The 16,425-nt window shown below is 48.9% G+C and overlaps 1 protein-coding gene across 1 annotated transcript; it reads right to left on the reverse strand.

The window, feature by feature from the left end:
* Positions 1-203: 203 nt before the first annotated feature.
* Positions 204-1,862, reverse strand: Msgn1 (mesogenin 1). Its single transcript, XM_003472927.4, has one exon. The coding sequence runs from the start codon at positions 1,098-1,100 to the stop codon at positions 519-521; it is 582 nt and encodes a 193-aa protein (XP_003472975.1). The 5' UTR covers positions 1,101-1,862; the 3' UTR covers positions 204-518.
* Positions 1,863-16,425: the final 14,563 nt, after the last annotated feature.

Raw genomic sequence — 16,425 nt, forward strand, 5'->3', positions numbered from 1 at the left:
TTTAATTCAACAAGAGTACATTTTACACACACACACACACACACACACACACACACACACACACACAGGTGGGATGGCTAGAACCCTTGACACAAATCCTGTCCCAGCCCTCTCTAAATAAAAAGCCAAATGTCATACTGAATTCTATACAAATCCAAGTTTTGTCAGCAGCAGAAAGCTTCCAATACCAAAATGGCACAAAATTAATTGCAACTACTTTATGTTGTTGACAATGCATTTAAAATACAGTCACCCTTTCAAATACCTTGAGCAGACACAGAGGGGCAAAATAATGTCTTTTTACAAAGGATGAGTCTGTGGAGGGATGGCAAGGAAAACCAGAAGCAAGGGTTTCTACTGGCCTGGGGTTCAGGGGTTCAGGAGAAAATCAGATCGCAGGGTGCCCCTCCCACTGTGCGCACACAGCTCCACACTGTCTCCCATCACAGCTCTGGGTCTTTAACATGCCTCTGTTCCACCCAGAGGACTGGGGCCAGTCAGATCCCAAGGGGCACAGCTCACAAGCTCTGGGGCCTGGGCTCCCTGCTGCTGTTGAGGAGGTCGGTGAGCTCCCCGATGTACTTGATGGTGTACTTGAGTGTCTGGATCTTGGTGAGCGGCTGGCCTCTCTGGCTGTAGATAGGCGGCAGGTAATTCCTCAGGGTGTGCAGGGCTTCGGCCAGGGTCCTCATTCTGAGCTTCTCCCTCTCGCTCGCCTTGCGTCTCCTCTGGAGAGACATCTTGACTTTGGCGCCCTTCTGGGTTTTGGGGCCGCTGGCACCTGGGAGGAAGGCAGGTTGGAAAGCTAACGTACTGTAATCCATCTCCACCAGGCCGCCCGTGTTCCGGCTGCTGCAGCCAGCACTGACCCCGCTGCTGGTCCCGCCATGCCCATAGGACACCCCGGCCCCAGCAGGGCAAGGGGATGGAGAATAGGACTCCAGGGATGGGGCCGGAGAAAGGCTCTGAGTTGGAGAGGCCTGGCTGATTGTGAAGGGTCTGGCCCTGTTTTTCCAGTCCCAGGAAGACAGCAGGCCAGGGCTTTCAGAGGCGTCCAGGCCATCCGAGAGGCCCAGGAAGGGCTCCTGTAGGTTCTCCATGCCGCAGGGCAGCTGCGGAGGGAATGACTCCCAGCAAGTGGGAGAGAGAGCTGTGCCGCCAGCCCAGCACCAGAGGGACAGGGAAGCACTCTCTCTTTTATGATGGTGAGCGAGTGGGGAAGAGGGCTGGGTGGAGGGAGTTCAAAGGAAACCCAGAGACCAACATGGAAAATGAACTCTTCAGGTGTCACTTTCCCCTCATCGATAATTAGCATCTTCCAGCTAAAATGTCTTTAAACAGAAAGGCCTCTGAGAGAAGAAAAAAGGAATTATCTTGTTGTAACTAAACCAATTAAGGCTGCATAACTAGACTTAGCATTGTCCTGTGGAACTCATTAAAGAGGGAGCTAAAGAAAACAAGCTGGGGCATCTGCAGGGAAGAGGGGACGGCGGGGAGCCTAGGCGCAGAGCAGAGGGGCTGGGAGAGCCAGCCAGCACCACCTCACCAGCAGATGGGTGAGTTGCTGGAGACCTGGCTTCTCGGGTTTGATCGCCTCCTGTATCAAATGCAGACAACAGCTCCTGCTTCCCTGGGCCCCTGGGAGGCCAGCGCACAGAGGCACGCAGGGACCGTGTTCACCTTTCTTTCCGGGGGGCATACTTGGAGGGTCTGTAGAAGGAGGAATAATGAAAGCCACAGCTCCAGAAAGCCTGGAGCCTGAACAAGTAGGAAGTGGCCCTAAGAAGATAAAATTTGGATTAAATAAGTGGACTTGGATTCCCCATAGAGAAGAACTAATTCTTCAGAGATAAGGAGTTTGCAGCAATACCTGGTAGTGGCCTTCTAAGGTTGTTGGCAAACCCAGCTGTGGGGTCACACCTTGCTTCTTGGAACATACAGAGGAAGTGTGAAATCAACCAAGGAGACTGCTTTTCTCACTGCAACCTGAATGCCACGGAATGTGTCACATTGGATGGTCCTGCTAGTTTGCTTCACTTCCTGTGTGCTCTGATAGGCACTCTGCCTTGGAAAGAAGCCACATCAGATTCCACATTTGTCCCATGAATGTAATTTATTCTCCATGCAACTATTTTTACAAATTAACCTTAACATCAAGTCACACTTTAAATTTACTGTCTTTTAATATGCTTAAGTCCCTTTGCAATGTCTGAAAAGAAATGTCAATGATCTAATTAAAACATTTATGGTATTTTTTAATTAGCAAGGCTCAGGGAGGAAAAATTCAAGCAGACAATCTGAAGAATAATTTTACCATTTTACAAAGCCAGATTTGAAGGATAGTAGTATTAATGAAATATAATAATTGTAGTGAGTCTTTTCTTTTTCCCTCATCCTCTGTTTTCTTTCAGCTCTTATTGAGAATAGAATGTGAAGAAATTATTTGAGGTATATATATATATATATATATATATATACATGCTATATTCCTATGTTTCATATTTTTTTGAAAGACCCATATTTCATGTATGAAAATAACAAACCTCTGAGGTCTTAAAGACACTCCAGTTAAGACTTCCTGCAGGAAGAGGGGGACTGAGATCTCCGGTAAGATCAGGAAGCCTATCATGTTTTAAAGTCTGCTTTCTCCATTTCAGTTGGTGGGCACAGAGGCAAGTGAGCTGACTGTAACTCAAGCAGAGAGGACTCCAGGTGGACACCAGGTGACCGGGGCCACAGTTGTAGCAGGCTCTCAGCCCTTCCAGCCAAACCTTGTGGGTTTCTCTGCAAAACAGCATTTGTGCCTTTCTCCAGCTTTTTCTCAAATTGCTACTCTAAGTTCCATTTTTAGAAATGTGATTTCCTAAATGAGACTGCACTGTCACCTCCTTGGTAGGACGCTCAGTAAGTTCAGGGTTGGTGACTGTGGGGTCTCTGCCTGCTCATGGCCAACCTCCCATCTGAAGATGAGCAAAGCCTGGTGGCTGCTGCGGCCCGCCCAGCAGCTCTGTTCTCACTTCTCCTGGTAAGCCACAGAGCAGCCAAGCCTGCGCTGGCTGTGCTCACTTGTTTTGAAGAAATCATCTAGGCTGCATCTGAGGGAAATAAAGGGGAAGGAAATGTTAGCATTTGAAGGACTACAGCCAGCATTTTTCGGACTCCATTAAGAACAAAGCATCAGGGCATAGACAGCGGTGTGGCTCCATGACAGAGCAAAAGCTTAGCGTGCACAAACCCCTGGTTCACCCCCAGCACCAAAACTGGAGTCGTCTAGACCAGACCCAACTAACCTGTTTGAAAGAGCAGCAGTGGAAGACGAGCCAGCAGTCACCTCCTTTGGCCAAAGGCCCAGTTCTCAGAGCCTTGATATGTAATGTGTAAAAGGCTGCAGTAGCACAGATTCTGTCTTCTCTGTGACGCACGCTGGTCAGGTGAGTAAAGTGGATCTGGAGCTCCCCTCCTGCCCCACTGCACTGCAGTGTGGTCACCACAGTGGCGCACTTCACCAAAAGAGCCCTGCTTGGCAGAAAGAGCTCAAAGTCACTCAGCCTTTATTTTTCTTTTTAACCTCAAATACATTTATTAGAAAAGAAGAAAGACCCATTCCCAAGAAACCATGAAAAAATCTCCTAGTCCTTTTTCCAGAGGAGTTCAGAGGTGCAGGCTGTCTGCCCTCACAGACCAGGCTTTCAGAGGAGCCTTCTGTGAATTAGCAGAATGCGAGCCCCTCCTCAGCCAGGCTTCTGTGCAGAACGCAGGGCAGAACAGAGCGGTGCACGGCTGGCACTGGGACCCCTCTGCAAGAGCCTCCTCTGCAGCTGTGGCCTGTAGTACAGCAGTGAACACTCAGACATTGGGGCAGGGGTAGAAAGGGGAATCAGTGATGCGAGCACAGTCTTCAGAGTCTGGCTGAACCTGGGGCCAGTCTTATGACCGCTACTTAATAACTGCCATCTCTGACACACTAATCCGTATCAGGACACCTGCAATACTAACACTGGCCTAGCAGAGTGGACACTCATGCCAGGACCACATATTGGAAGCTTTAAGTATGCTGGTAATATTGCTGGATTGTTAATCATGCACACAGTCAATTTTTGATCCCTTGAGTCAAGAGATGTTAGATCCCCAATACCTGTGGACACAAATATATTACTCCCTTTGCTCCCAGCCTTCCCTTGCCTCTGCTTCATTATCCTATGTACCATGTTGCTATGAAGTTATACAAGCTAAAAACTGAGCCTTGACTTGGAGAGCTATAAGATGCTTCAATATCTTCAGAATTAGCAAAAATAAATACTTTCGTCTATGAAATGTGTCCTAACCTAGCACAAGCTACAAGGCTTGGTTCTTGCCTCCTGCCAGAAGTGTTCCTTGCCTGTCACAGTCCTCAGAATTTCTGATTTCTGCTGTCAACAGCACTAAAACTTGGCCCCGTTCATTTACTACCTGTCGTGCGGGCTATTTCTGTACATAAATGTGGATTTCCGTTTGATGGTACAGACAGAAAGTACTCTGGAAAGCTTGGTCTTCAGGAATCCATAGGCTGAATGGGCAGTCATCTTCTTAATTCTCCTGCACTGTGATATACTTAGTAAAATAATCACCAAGAACCTCAAAGTGTTTAAAGTATAAAAGGGGAAATAAGCCACCTCTATCTGTGCTGTTATCACCATTGATCCTGCTTGCAGATAAGAAATTAAGGCCCAGCGGAGTTGGGTAACTTGCCTGCAGCCCCATACGGACAGTCCGGTGGCCCCAGGCTCAGCACTCAGGTGGCCTGCTGGGTCCTGTCCATCAGCCCCAGCTCTGTGGCCTCTGAGAATCTCAGCACAGTGGTGTCTGTGGTAGCTATTGGAGCTGGGTACCGCGTTGTGGGCGTGTGGTACCCCAGTGCTCCCCACTTCAGCAGCCAGGCTGTGGCCTCGCACACGGTCGGGAGAATGAGTACTGGCCCTGGGGCCCTGGAGAGAGGAGGAGGAAATGCACGCACATTACCCATCTCAGGATTTGTTGTCACTTTCACTAGGGCTACTATCTTACTGTGCTCAACGTTATCCTGGAGAGGAGAGCAGCTGTGACAAGATTGTAATAAGTAACTTTCCCAAGCCTAAATTCTTTATATAGTTTATTCCATATAAATCTTGTGAAAATCTTATTTTTGTTCTTTTTTTATTTTTCCACGCTGGGGATTGAACTCAGAGGCTGCACACCTTGCTGCACGCCCAGCCCTTTTTCAATCTTTATTTTGAGATAGTGCCTCACAAAATTGCTGAGTTGCCCAGGCTGTGCTCAAACTTGTGACCCCAGAGCGATGGGAGTACGGGTGTGTGACTAGGTTTCTATTTAAAGTAGTAAAAGATGGTTTAGAGAGGTTGAAAAAGCTGCTCAAGCATCCAGTTGGTAAGTGGGGAGGCACCTCAGGGCTCCGGGTGCCAGGCAGAGATGTGAGGCTCAAGGCCCGAGGGCTCTGGGAGGCCTCAGGCGCATGTTGTGAGGCTGGCAGTTATTTTACACCCCGAGTTTCCAGTTACAAACTGAAGGCTTCGTCTCCCTCAGCCCCCACCACTGCTGATGTTTTCTTTGGCCTTTGGGCACACAATTACCATGTAAGGGTAACAGTTAAACAGTTAAAATTTTAGCAGCAGAGTTTGATTCTTGGTTATGCATGAAAGCCAGTGTGTTGACAACATGCCCCCGGTCTCGAGTGAGTGCCTCTAGCTGAGAGGCCCCAGGGACCTGCTCCGGTGCCCAAGGCACCGCTTACAAGCAGGAGTCACAGCTCTGTGACAGGACCTTGCATGGGGCCAGGACGCAAAGCCACAGCCTCGCCCCACCTGCAGCTGCCGCCGCCTGGGGCCAGCTGCCATGATGCTGCTTCCCTCGGTGCTTCTCCCAGGACACTCAGACCCAGATTTGTGCCTCGATTTCCACAGCCATCGGCCTTGGGGCTCCTGCTGTCCTGAGCCCTAACAGTACCTCGGCCTTTGCACCCCACGGTCCTTTCCTGCAGTCACAACTGCCCAGAGCCCGTTGGCAGCCCAGGCCAGGCCTCCCTGCCAGCCAGGAAGAGGGAGCCAGTGTCCTGCTGCTGGGACAAATAAGATGCTCCAGCTCTTCTCCCCAGCAGCAGTCTCGGCGCCAACTAGCACTAGAAGAGATGAGCCCGTGGGGCAAAGGGAGTCTGCGCCTGCACACAACACACAGCAGCCTTCTGCCTTCCCCCTGGCCGGAGTTCACAGAGAAATGAGAGCGGCGGCCCTGGAGCCGGTGAGGGGTGCAGCTCTTCGGGCTGCAACTCCTGTGCTGCTACCATTAGGCTCATTGTGAAGCCAGGGAATGAAACCTGTTTGTGAACAGGCGATTTTCACAGGCTGAGTCTTAAACCTATATGCAGGACCAAGCAGCGGAAATCAATGGGGATGGAATAGACTTACTCCCCAGGAGAGGTGGGAGATGGATGAGAAATGCACTAAACTGCAAGAAATCTCAAACACTGAAAGACAAAACTGGACTTCTTGGCCATTGCCGAAGAGTCTCTGGCCAGAAGTTAAACTGGCTCAACCCTCTCGGTAGGCAAAGCCGTGAGGAAAAACAGTGACTGCCTCCTGAACACCCAGGAGTCTCCCTTCTCCTTAAACGCAGTGACAGTCCGAGCTCCAGAGCATGTCTCATCCCCGTCCACAGCCAAGGGCTCTCTGGACTTTCTTTACCCCGTGACTGTAGATAGAAGCTACGACCCTCTCCCTGGACAGAATCCATTCTGAAGTCGCCGGGTCCCTACAGGGTGCTGTACCTGAAGACAAGCCTTTTTCTCTTTTGAAAGTATCACTAATTATGTTCATTTTTTAAAAGCTCCAGTCATGATGTCTGCAGGAGATGGCAGTCACAGGCAGGGAAGGGCCAGAGGGGCCGCAGCGCGGGAAGGTAGGGTGGGGACACATCAGAGAGAAGGAAGCAGGTAATAAAGGAGCAAGCAGGAGCTAATTCTCCCTAGAGAGCACCGAGCGGCGGGAGGCCGTGGTTATTCTGACCGCGAGGAAATAAGGAACTGCTTGTTTCAGTTCAAAAATTTTAGAATGTCAACATGTAGCCCCAAATAGCCAAGCTTTCCCGCCCACCGGAGGCAGGTAGTAGGCTCGAGTGCTTCGCCAATAATTCTTCAGCAACTGGCTGGCAAGATTCAAAAAAGAGGTCTTATGTGTTACATTTACACCTACTCCTGCTTTTAAGTCAGCTTCTTTATTACCACTGGTATTTGGGGTGGCACTTTAATACCCATGTCAAAAAGTTGAAAGAGGTTGGGGGAGGTTGTTCTGAAGGGTTTCCCTCTGTTTTTACTAGCCCGAAGAACAGAAAAATGCAAAGTTGCTTCTCCAGAAGTGGCCAAATTCCTGAGTTTAGAGTGCGTGCTAAAATGTTTAATAAGACAGCTTCATAATCACGTGTTTATTTTCACCAAGTTTGTGCTCTTCTTTGACCACTTTTATTTCAGATTTTCAGCCTTCCAGGCCAACTGACAGAGCCCAAATACAAGGCAATGAAATATTTAGAAAAAAAACTTTCTCAATGTTTTGATAGGCAACACTCAAATAGGATGGCCAGAAGGTTATTGTTATGAAGAAATTGTAGAGGTAAGAAAAATACTCTGTTACTGTCAGAGAAATGAGCGAGAACATGAATAAACCACTCACCAAAGAGAAACCATTCAGGATCGGTGTGCTTCTGTGTGGGCTGGGGAGGGCAGGAGCCCTAACTCTGTTCCTTTATCAAAGTTGTTTAGGCTATTCTGAGTCTTTTGTATTTCTACCAAAATGTAAGAATCAAAATGTTAATTTTTACGAAAAATGATGTTGGCATTTTGAATAGGGATTGTGTTTTCTGCTCTTTATTATTTTCTTCTTTTTAGTTTTATTCTGTCTTTTATTTTGAATTTCTTAAACATATGAGGATATTTCATAACTATCTTCTTTTCTCATTAAGGTACTTGGTGTTAAAATAAATAAATAAATTTTAAAAAAGAAAAAAAAATTAAAAGAAAGAAAGAAAAAATTTCCTTTGGTAAATGCCAAAGGAAATATCTACCTCACTGGTAATCAAAGACATGTAAATGCAAACCACGGGAGAGGACCTTTTCACCTCCCGAGTTGGCAAAGTTGGCAGAAGGGTGAGGAAGGGGAGAGCCAACTGGTCCAAGGTTTTAAATATTTCAAAGCCTTTAAAATGCATCTTAGTTGTGAAAGTACTTTTGGCACAGGACCTTACAGAACTTAACAGACACGTAGTTAGATGTTTGTGAATAAGAGTACGTACCACTAGTGACGACAGCAAACGTCTGACTCAGCTGGAAGGTCTAACAGCAGAGGTGGGCACACCGTCGGTCCTCTGCAGAGTGTGAAATGCTACGTAGTTGACAAATAAATCATATTTATGCAAAACACTTCCCATAGGAAATATAGTCCAATAGCACAGTCTTTAAGCAGGATATATAAAACATGCTTTCTAATAGAAACATGTGAAGTGCTAAGAGTGGGCGTACTTGGTCACAGGATGACATTCCCTGCTTACGACCACACTGATTGCATCGCTAAGTGAGGAGGGATGGCAAGGTCCACGCCTGGAAAGTCTGGCTCTAAGCTATGTTCTCACGACAACACTGGAGCTACCTCTCAGGAAGAAAGCGAGCAGAGGAGTGATAAGAAAAATGCCATTCCCATGAGCAGAAGTAACCACCCCTAACATTATCCATCCGCAGAAATGTGGTCACAGTTAACACACATAAGGACATGTGCGATCCCTGGCCCAGACACAGCAAGCATGCAAGCGCTGGTAGTTGCTACTCTTCTTTATAGTTCTCAATATTTCTTAACTTTATAAAAGTTATCAATTTATGCCAGGCGTAGTGGCATTCACATGCAATCCCAGCACTTTTGGAGGCTGAGGCAGGAGGATTGCTGTAAGTTTGAGGCTCACCTGGGCTATATAGTGAGAGACTTTCTCAACTCCCCCCACAAAAAGATTACTAATTTAAAAATTATAATTTTACCAGTAGTAATTAGGCAAGATTCCATGTATAAATGAAAAACATCTCGGAACAAATTGAAGTAGAACCAAAGTATCTGGGTAGTACACGTTTTTCTTTCTTTCTCTCTTTGTGTGTACACGTGTGTGTGTGTGTGTGTGTGTGTGTGTGTGTGCATATGTGTGGCACTGGGAATTGAACCCAAGTCCCTTGCACTGAGCTCCATCTGTCTTCTTTTGTTTGTTTCTTGTTTTGAGACCCAGTCTTGTCAGGGTGTAGGAACGTCCTGCCTCAGTCCCCTAGAGTGCTGGGAACACAAGTGTACACCACTTGTGTTCTCTTGGTACACTCATTTGAACCTTTTCTTGAGGGGAAAAGAGGAAGAAGTGAAGAGGGAAGACAGGAGATGTGGAGGGGAATCCACTGTAAGGGTGCAGGACCAGACGGGAGCGGGGCAAGTCCCCCTGAGTCTTTGCTGGGACTGTGGATTGAAGTTTGCAAGGTGTAGAAACAGGTGGGAGAAGGACTTAGGAGGGCAGCAGGAAGGGTGACAGAGGAAAGGTTGGTCCCAGGAAGAAGTCTCCAGGCCTCCCTCCTCCAGCGCAGCCCCTCACTCCCTGCACCCCTCTCTGTGCAGCCAAGCAGGTGACCCCCACTCTGAGTGGGGCACCCACAGGTGAACCCCAGGATGACCAGGAGCATCTTGGATACACATCATCCTTTCCCTGATGACGAGAATCTCCTGGGGATGGGAAGCAGGTTTTCATAGGGAGGTGTCTCGGGCTGCTTTCCTGGGGATCTTCACAGTCAGTCCTGGCTGTCTTGGCCTGATCCGGCAGTGTCTCTAGACTTTCCTACCTGCCTGACTTTCCTGCTGCCAAAGCACACCTGAGAACTCCTCAGCCTGTCACTCAAGAGTACAGTGAGCTGTTTGTGTGCATGAAAACGCACAAGGACACGACGGCTCTGTCCCCTGAACCCACACGAACTGAAGGAGGCTCCCCAGTCTGGGCCCCCTGGCCATGACCCCGGCCCCAGGCCTTTTCTCTGAGGATTCTCGTAGCCCTGCACCGTCCTGACCACCACCTCCCCTCAGCTCTGTCCAGGCTGCACCCGCCCCTCACACAGCCTGCTTGGCCTCTCAGTGTCCTCCAGTCCTTCCCTGCAGGCCGCCCATCTGTACTGAACCCCTTCCTTGTCAGCCCTGGTGATTGTCTCTGCACAGCCCCATCCCAGGTGCACTGCTGTGTTCTGCAGTTTTCAGAACAAAGGCTTGCACAGTTACCGACACAAAGACACTGTCTTAGGGTTATGAAAAGTCTCAGTCTGTGGGAAGTCTCGAGAGCCTTGGGAGCCAGAGAATGTCATCTCCCCTGGAGAACTAAGGAACAGAAGTTAAAGAGGTTTGTCAGGTGTGGCTCCAGCAATAAGAGGCAGAACTGGAAGGTTGCCCACTGGGAGACGGAGTAAGGGCCTCCTCTCTGGAAAACTCAAAACAGGCTTAGAATGAACGGCTGCCTCTGTCAGCCAGGCCAAGAGGGCACTGCAAGACCAGCTGCAGGCAGTCCCACCGCGCTGGAGAGCTCCCCGCTGCAGCCGCTGCAGGCTTCAGGCTGGGTGGCCGCTGCCCAGAAATGGACTCAGAGAGCACAAACGAAATGGACCTGCTAGAGTAACGCGCTGGCGTGATCTGCACGATATCCCTTCTGTTTCAAAATGTCCCAGAGATGAAATGCACGCTTTGTCTCCTAGGAAGTTTACACTTGGGGAGCACAAAGGAGAGAGCTGGCAGGGAGCAGGCGGCTGAAGCAGCCTTCGCTGAGCGAGCTTTCTTAGGGTGGGGTCAGTCGGTCAGCGCTTGCTCACCTTTGAGGGGTTCTTCCAGAGCCAGGGCGCCCAGGCAGTGTCTGTGCCAAGCAAGGGCCAGCGGGTCGGAGACAAACGCCCCACTCCTCCACGGGCGATGCTGGGGCGGCCTACGAGGTCTCAGCTGTGGCTGGCCATCTGCAGGGACAGTGCCTACCAAGGAGTAATTGTGACCTCTTCCTCTTTTGCCATTCTTGCCACCCAATTCCACGCATCACCAAAGCCTTCCGTTCCTTCTTCGCACCTCTGACTCCTCCAGCCTGGACGTCCTCTCCTCATCCCCTTAGAAGACCTTTCCCCTGGGGGACACTCCCCTTCCCCACAGCCTGCAGACTGGGCCCAGAGGGGTGGGCTCACTCCTGTTCTCATCAGCCCTGCTGTCAGTCTCTTTCCCTTGAAGGATGTGTCTTCAGCACCCTCATCCTGGTAAATATTTATTTCTTTGCTCTTACGCCCAGTTTCTGCTTTAAGTGATCTTACTTTATGTTGTTTAAGTTTCAATAGTTATACACGTCTATAAGCATTCTCTGTGCATTTTGGTTGGCACTTTGAGTACACAAGTCTTGGGTGGAGGGCTGTCCCACCCTCGTCTCACAGCTGAGGGACTTGTGGCTTAGAGATCCCCTAACGCACTTGGTGTCACATGCTAGGAATCTACGGCCTCAACTATTACTACAGTGCTTTGCATAAACACCAGAAGTCTGTTTAACAAGTACACAAGTTAAGAGTTCTAATACTATAGTTTATCCATATAAACTCAGGCCTGGCGTGGTGGTGCAACCTGTAATTCATCATGGCAGATGGGGTGGGGGTTGAGGGAGGAGGCTTGCTATGGGTTCGAAGCCTGCCTGGGCTAAGAGTGAGCCCCACACCAGCCTAAAACATGCACTGAGACCCTGACCTCAAACATCACGCCCCAAAAATAAACCAGTGTGCTGCCAATCAGAAAAGTGTTTTCTCTGAAGGCAAAGCCCTTGCACCTACCCCCTGTGGCGCAGTGGAGGAACACTGTAGCACCCCATTCTCCATTGTGCTAGTTGAAAGCTGTTATGCAGTTGAGGACAACAAGCATGTGGAACTCCAGGCTCCCTCCTGTCCCTCTGTGCCTTCATCCTATGTCCCAGGGAAGGACTTGAACTCTGATTTCCTCAGGAGATGTCTGATCCTGGGAAAGCTGTGAGCAGGTATCTGTGGGCTTTGCCTTGGAGGTGATTCTTTACTGACAAAAGCGACGGTCCCTTTTCTGAAGTGAACCAGCCATGGCGTAGTTGTGAGGTGGACCAGGACATGAGCTGGCTGAGCCTGTTTTCAGAGGATGCTCATGCTGAGAGCATGTTTTGCTGCCGCTGCACTGAACAGGTTTAAGTGATCACAGGACACCTGTCCGAACTCTCTGGCAGCTGGTGCCTATGCCCTGGGCAGCTCAAGTTAGCTGAGAGGAAAGCTGGGCGCAGGGCTCAGAGCCCCACTGTCTTTGCACTGCCCAGCCCACCACACAGGGGCCAAGGAGAGCTGGTATCTGCCTTTTTGGTTCAACTGCCTTTTTGTGTTCTGTAACGGCCGTGCTCCTGGGCTTTGTCCCACCCTGCTCTTCTCTGGATGACTTTCTCCTTCCTTAATGCAGACATCTGTTACCCAGTCTTACTCCAAAGACACAGCGCCTTAAAATATCTAGTCAGACAAAAAACAGCCAAGGAAGGCTGGGGATATAACTCAGCAGCACAGAGCCTGCCTGGTAAGTGTGGGGTTGTGAGTTCGACTTCCGGTACCAAAAAAAAAAAAAAAAAAAAAAAAAACCAGCAAAAGAAAATCTCCGCGCGGAGTTTATGGGTGAGCTGTCTCAGATGCTGTCTAAGTGTCTGTCTTGCCTCTCAGAACTGTCCTGTTCCTGAGAATCCACAGGCTTGCCCTCGAAGAACAGCATGGCGCCATGTCCAATGTGGTGCTCACCGGCTGCGTGTGGTGGTTGAGCACTGGACGTGCAGCTGGCCAAAGCTGAGATGTGTGCTAAGTGTAAAATACACACCGGACTCCAAATACTTAATGTGAAAAAGAAATGTAGCGTATATCACTAGGGATTTTTATTAGTTACGTGTTGAAATAATAGCACCATGAATACAATGAGATAAGTGGAACATGTTATTTGAATTAATTTCACTTGTTTATTTTTTAAGTGTGACAATAGAAAAGCAAAGATTATATATGTGACTGGCACTGTATTTCTTATGCACAGTGGAGATAGATAAATGTTGTATAGGGAGAGGGCTGGTGCTCTAAAGTATTTTCACTAATACGTGTTTTAAGTACGCACACTGTGGGGAATGGTACATGTACATAACACATCTTAATTCTTTCTTTTTTCTGTCCTCACCCTTCCTTCCCCTTCCTCCATCTCTAGGTCCCTTTTCCATATGCAAAAGCTCTATCTCCCTATTTCTGGTCATCTATCTTTTACTTTGCTCTTTAAATTACTTATACTTTGGGCTTCTCCTATAAAAGAAGTTCTGTGATAAAGTGGCGTGTCTGATTTATTTCACCATATTACGGTCTCAGAGTGCACTCATCTTCCTACAAACGCCTCAGGTCTCTCTTTCTGTCAGATTAGTCCTCCGCTGTGTGTAAATACCACTTTATCTTTAGCCGTTCATCTGTCCATGGGCGTATAGGCTGCTCTGAGATTTGGCTATTCTCAGTGATGTGGCTATAAACATGGGTATGCATATGCGCCTGTAATATGATGTCTTTAACTCTTTCAGGAAAATATCTAGAAGGGGAAAAGCTGAGTCAAATGGAGTTTCCATTTCAGCTTTTTGAAGAACCTCCACACTGCTCTCCATAATGTTTGTATTATTTTATATCTCCACCAGCAGTGGAGAAGGGCTCTTTTCCCCCTGCAGCCTTCCCAGATTTGTTATTATTTGATTTCTTGATGATGAGCATTCTTTCTGGAGTAAAATAGAATCTCAGTGTTGTTTTAATTTGATGATGCTATAAAACATTATAAAGATACTGAAAATGTGCTGCAAGAAAAGAGAAATGCGAAACACACTTCCTTCCAGGAAAATTTCCTGGGAACTGTAATCTCAGAACTCGACCCTGAAACAGGGTCGAGTAGGGATTGTAGGGAAAAGGAGGCACCACTCCCCGTATCTAGGATGGAGATTTTGATCCTGGTGGAAGAGTGGAACAGATTTGGTGCTACCAGTCTTTCTCGATTTCCAAATCTGATTCCGCAGCAGAATTACCTTATCTAGACAGCCAGGCTTCTCCCAGATCTCATGAGCCCAGACTCAAAGCCACGTTTTTTTCACCCAGTTCTTTGGGGATTTTCTGCAGCTCGTCTGATCCCAGTCCAGGAAGCTGTTTGGTACATAAATAGACATCATCTCTGAGCCCTCAGACCCCAGTCATGCCGAGTTTCCATAGTCTGAGCTGCAGGTGGCCACAGTAACATCCTGTTCGATGCCCTTTAGAGAGAAATACCTGCAGAAAGCACCTGAAAATCCAAGCTTGGCGCTCCTGCCGAGGACTTGTGTGGGTTCACACATTTCCCTGTGGAGCAGGACAGGGCGTGGCCAACTGTGCTTTCCTCAGCAAGTTCCTGCATTACAAACTGATAGCCTTTCCCACTTGAGCTGGGACCGGACTGTGCCTGGAGGATCATAGCAACACCACAGTGACACAGAGAAAGCCCCGCAGGTTCAGCACCATCAGCAGTGATCAGGGGCTCATTGTCCTTATCCTCCCTAGGGAGGAGAGAGAGGTCAGGGAAAGGGCTCCAGTGTTGGGCTGTGCTTGGTGAGTAACTCTGCACCCAAAGATACCATTTTCCCTCCTCTCCTCTCCTCTCCTCTCCTCTCCTCTCCTCTCCTCTCCTCTCCTCTCCTCTCCTCTCCTCTCTTCTTCTCTCCTCTCTGGTGACTCCATCTTTCTTGCTCAACTCTACACCCACACCTCTCTAAGTGTGGCCCAAAGACCACCTGAGTCAAAATTTGTTTTCCTAAAAGCCTCTCAGCGAGTTCTGGGGAATCTAGAGATGAAAGTTTTTCTTCTCAGAGGTCTGTAATCTTCAGGATTTCCTACCTGGTGCCTGCCCTGGTCCATGCTGTCCCTCTGTCTGTCCCTGTCAGTGCTGGTCGTCCTCTGCTCCCTTTTGCCCTACACAGCCTTGGGATTCAGGCTGAGCTGGCAGAGTGTCACTCAGTGCCCTTCTACGTAGCAGGCACCTGCACAGTGCCGTCAGGCTGACTTTGTTTGCAAAAATGTCTCATTTCCAGATCAACATGCAACACACATTTCCCAAGAAGTGTCAATAAAATTATGTGCCAGAAACCCCAATACACAATGGGTCACACAGGGAACCAATCAAAAAGTTCAAGGTTTGGCACAACTCTAGAAAGGTCACGCACTCCTGAGTAGATGATGGCAGTACTGAATGCTTCCTAACAAGACAAAATGTCCTCTCTGATAAAGTGGCAACTGCTGCTGTGTGGGGCTCTTTATCACACCATCCTTAGCAGGGCAGCTCTTCGCTCCAAATGGTGAAGAAGAGGCAGGCAAAAAGGGAAGGACATTCCCTCCCAGCCCAAAGCAAATGCCATGCCATGACGGTGTCCTCATCCCTGAGGAGAACAAGGTTGGTGTGGACAGACGGGGAATACCGATGCCTTAGTAGGGAACAGTTGTGAGTTGGGCCCTGAAGGGCATCTGGGGTCAGGCCAGGGCTTGCTGATTGACCAGGCTGCGAAGCCTGGAGACCAATATCACTTCTTCTTTTGTTCCGAATGCTGTCCCCAGAGCTGGCCACAGAGCTGCACGGGTGACCAGGACTAGGAGAAGGGAGCTTGCTTAGGAGTAGCTGGGCCATACCAAGTCAGCTGTGGGTTGAAGGAGGAGCTGTCCTTCCTGGAGATACTTCCTGCATGCCAGCTCTGAGGGAAGGTCTCCCTGCACAAGGGTGGGAGGCTGCCTGGACCTTCCCATCTGACCCCCAGAGCACAACCCAAGTTCTGGCCAGGAACTCGAGTGGGAGAAGGGAAGGCCTGTTTGCTCTCTGAAACTGAGGTGGGACAGGCTGGAGGGTGGGTGTCTGTGGTTGGAGCTGTGAACCTGATCTCTCAACCTCGACGGCGGGGCACTCAGCACCCCAATCTGTGACTCTCTTATGGCTCCCAATTTGGCCCTTCTGAGACTTTCTCTGTGAAAGCAGGGTGGGGTGAGGAGGTGGGTTTTTCCAAGGAATTTGCATTCTCTTCTGACTTTTAAGTCTCAGGAATTGTTAGAGACTGTGGGTTGGTAAATAGTTCCTATTTTTGAAGGAAACCTTCTTGAACAAAGTATGGCTAAGGATGTTGTAAATACTGGATGATTTTCACTACAGATCTGGCCTTGTCACCACCATATGATGGCAGATTCTATCGCTTTGCCACAGCAGAATGGTCGGCTGGCAGCCAGCCAGGCACCTGGGCACCTCACCCTGTTCCTCCCCACCAACCCACAGCCCACCCCGGGGAAAGAGTCTGGATACTCTTTTGTAA

The sequence above is a fragment of the Cavia porcellus genome, unplaced genomic scaffold (genome assembly GCF_034190915.1).
Source record: "Cavia porcellus strain 051 isolate PalLab524CR breed Dunkin Hartley unplaced genomic scaffold, mCavPor4.1 scaffold_1, whole genome shotgun sequence".
In the NCBI taxonomy this organism is placed as follows: Eukaryota; Metazoa; Chordata; class Mammalia; order Rodentia; family Caviidae; genus Cavia; species Cavia porcellus.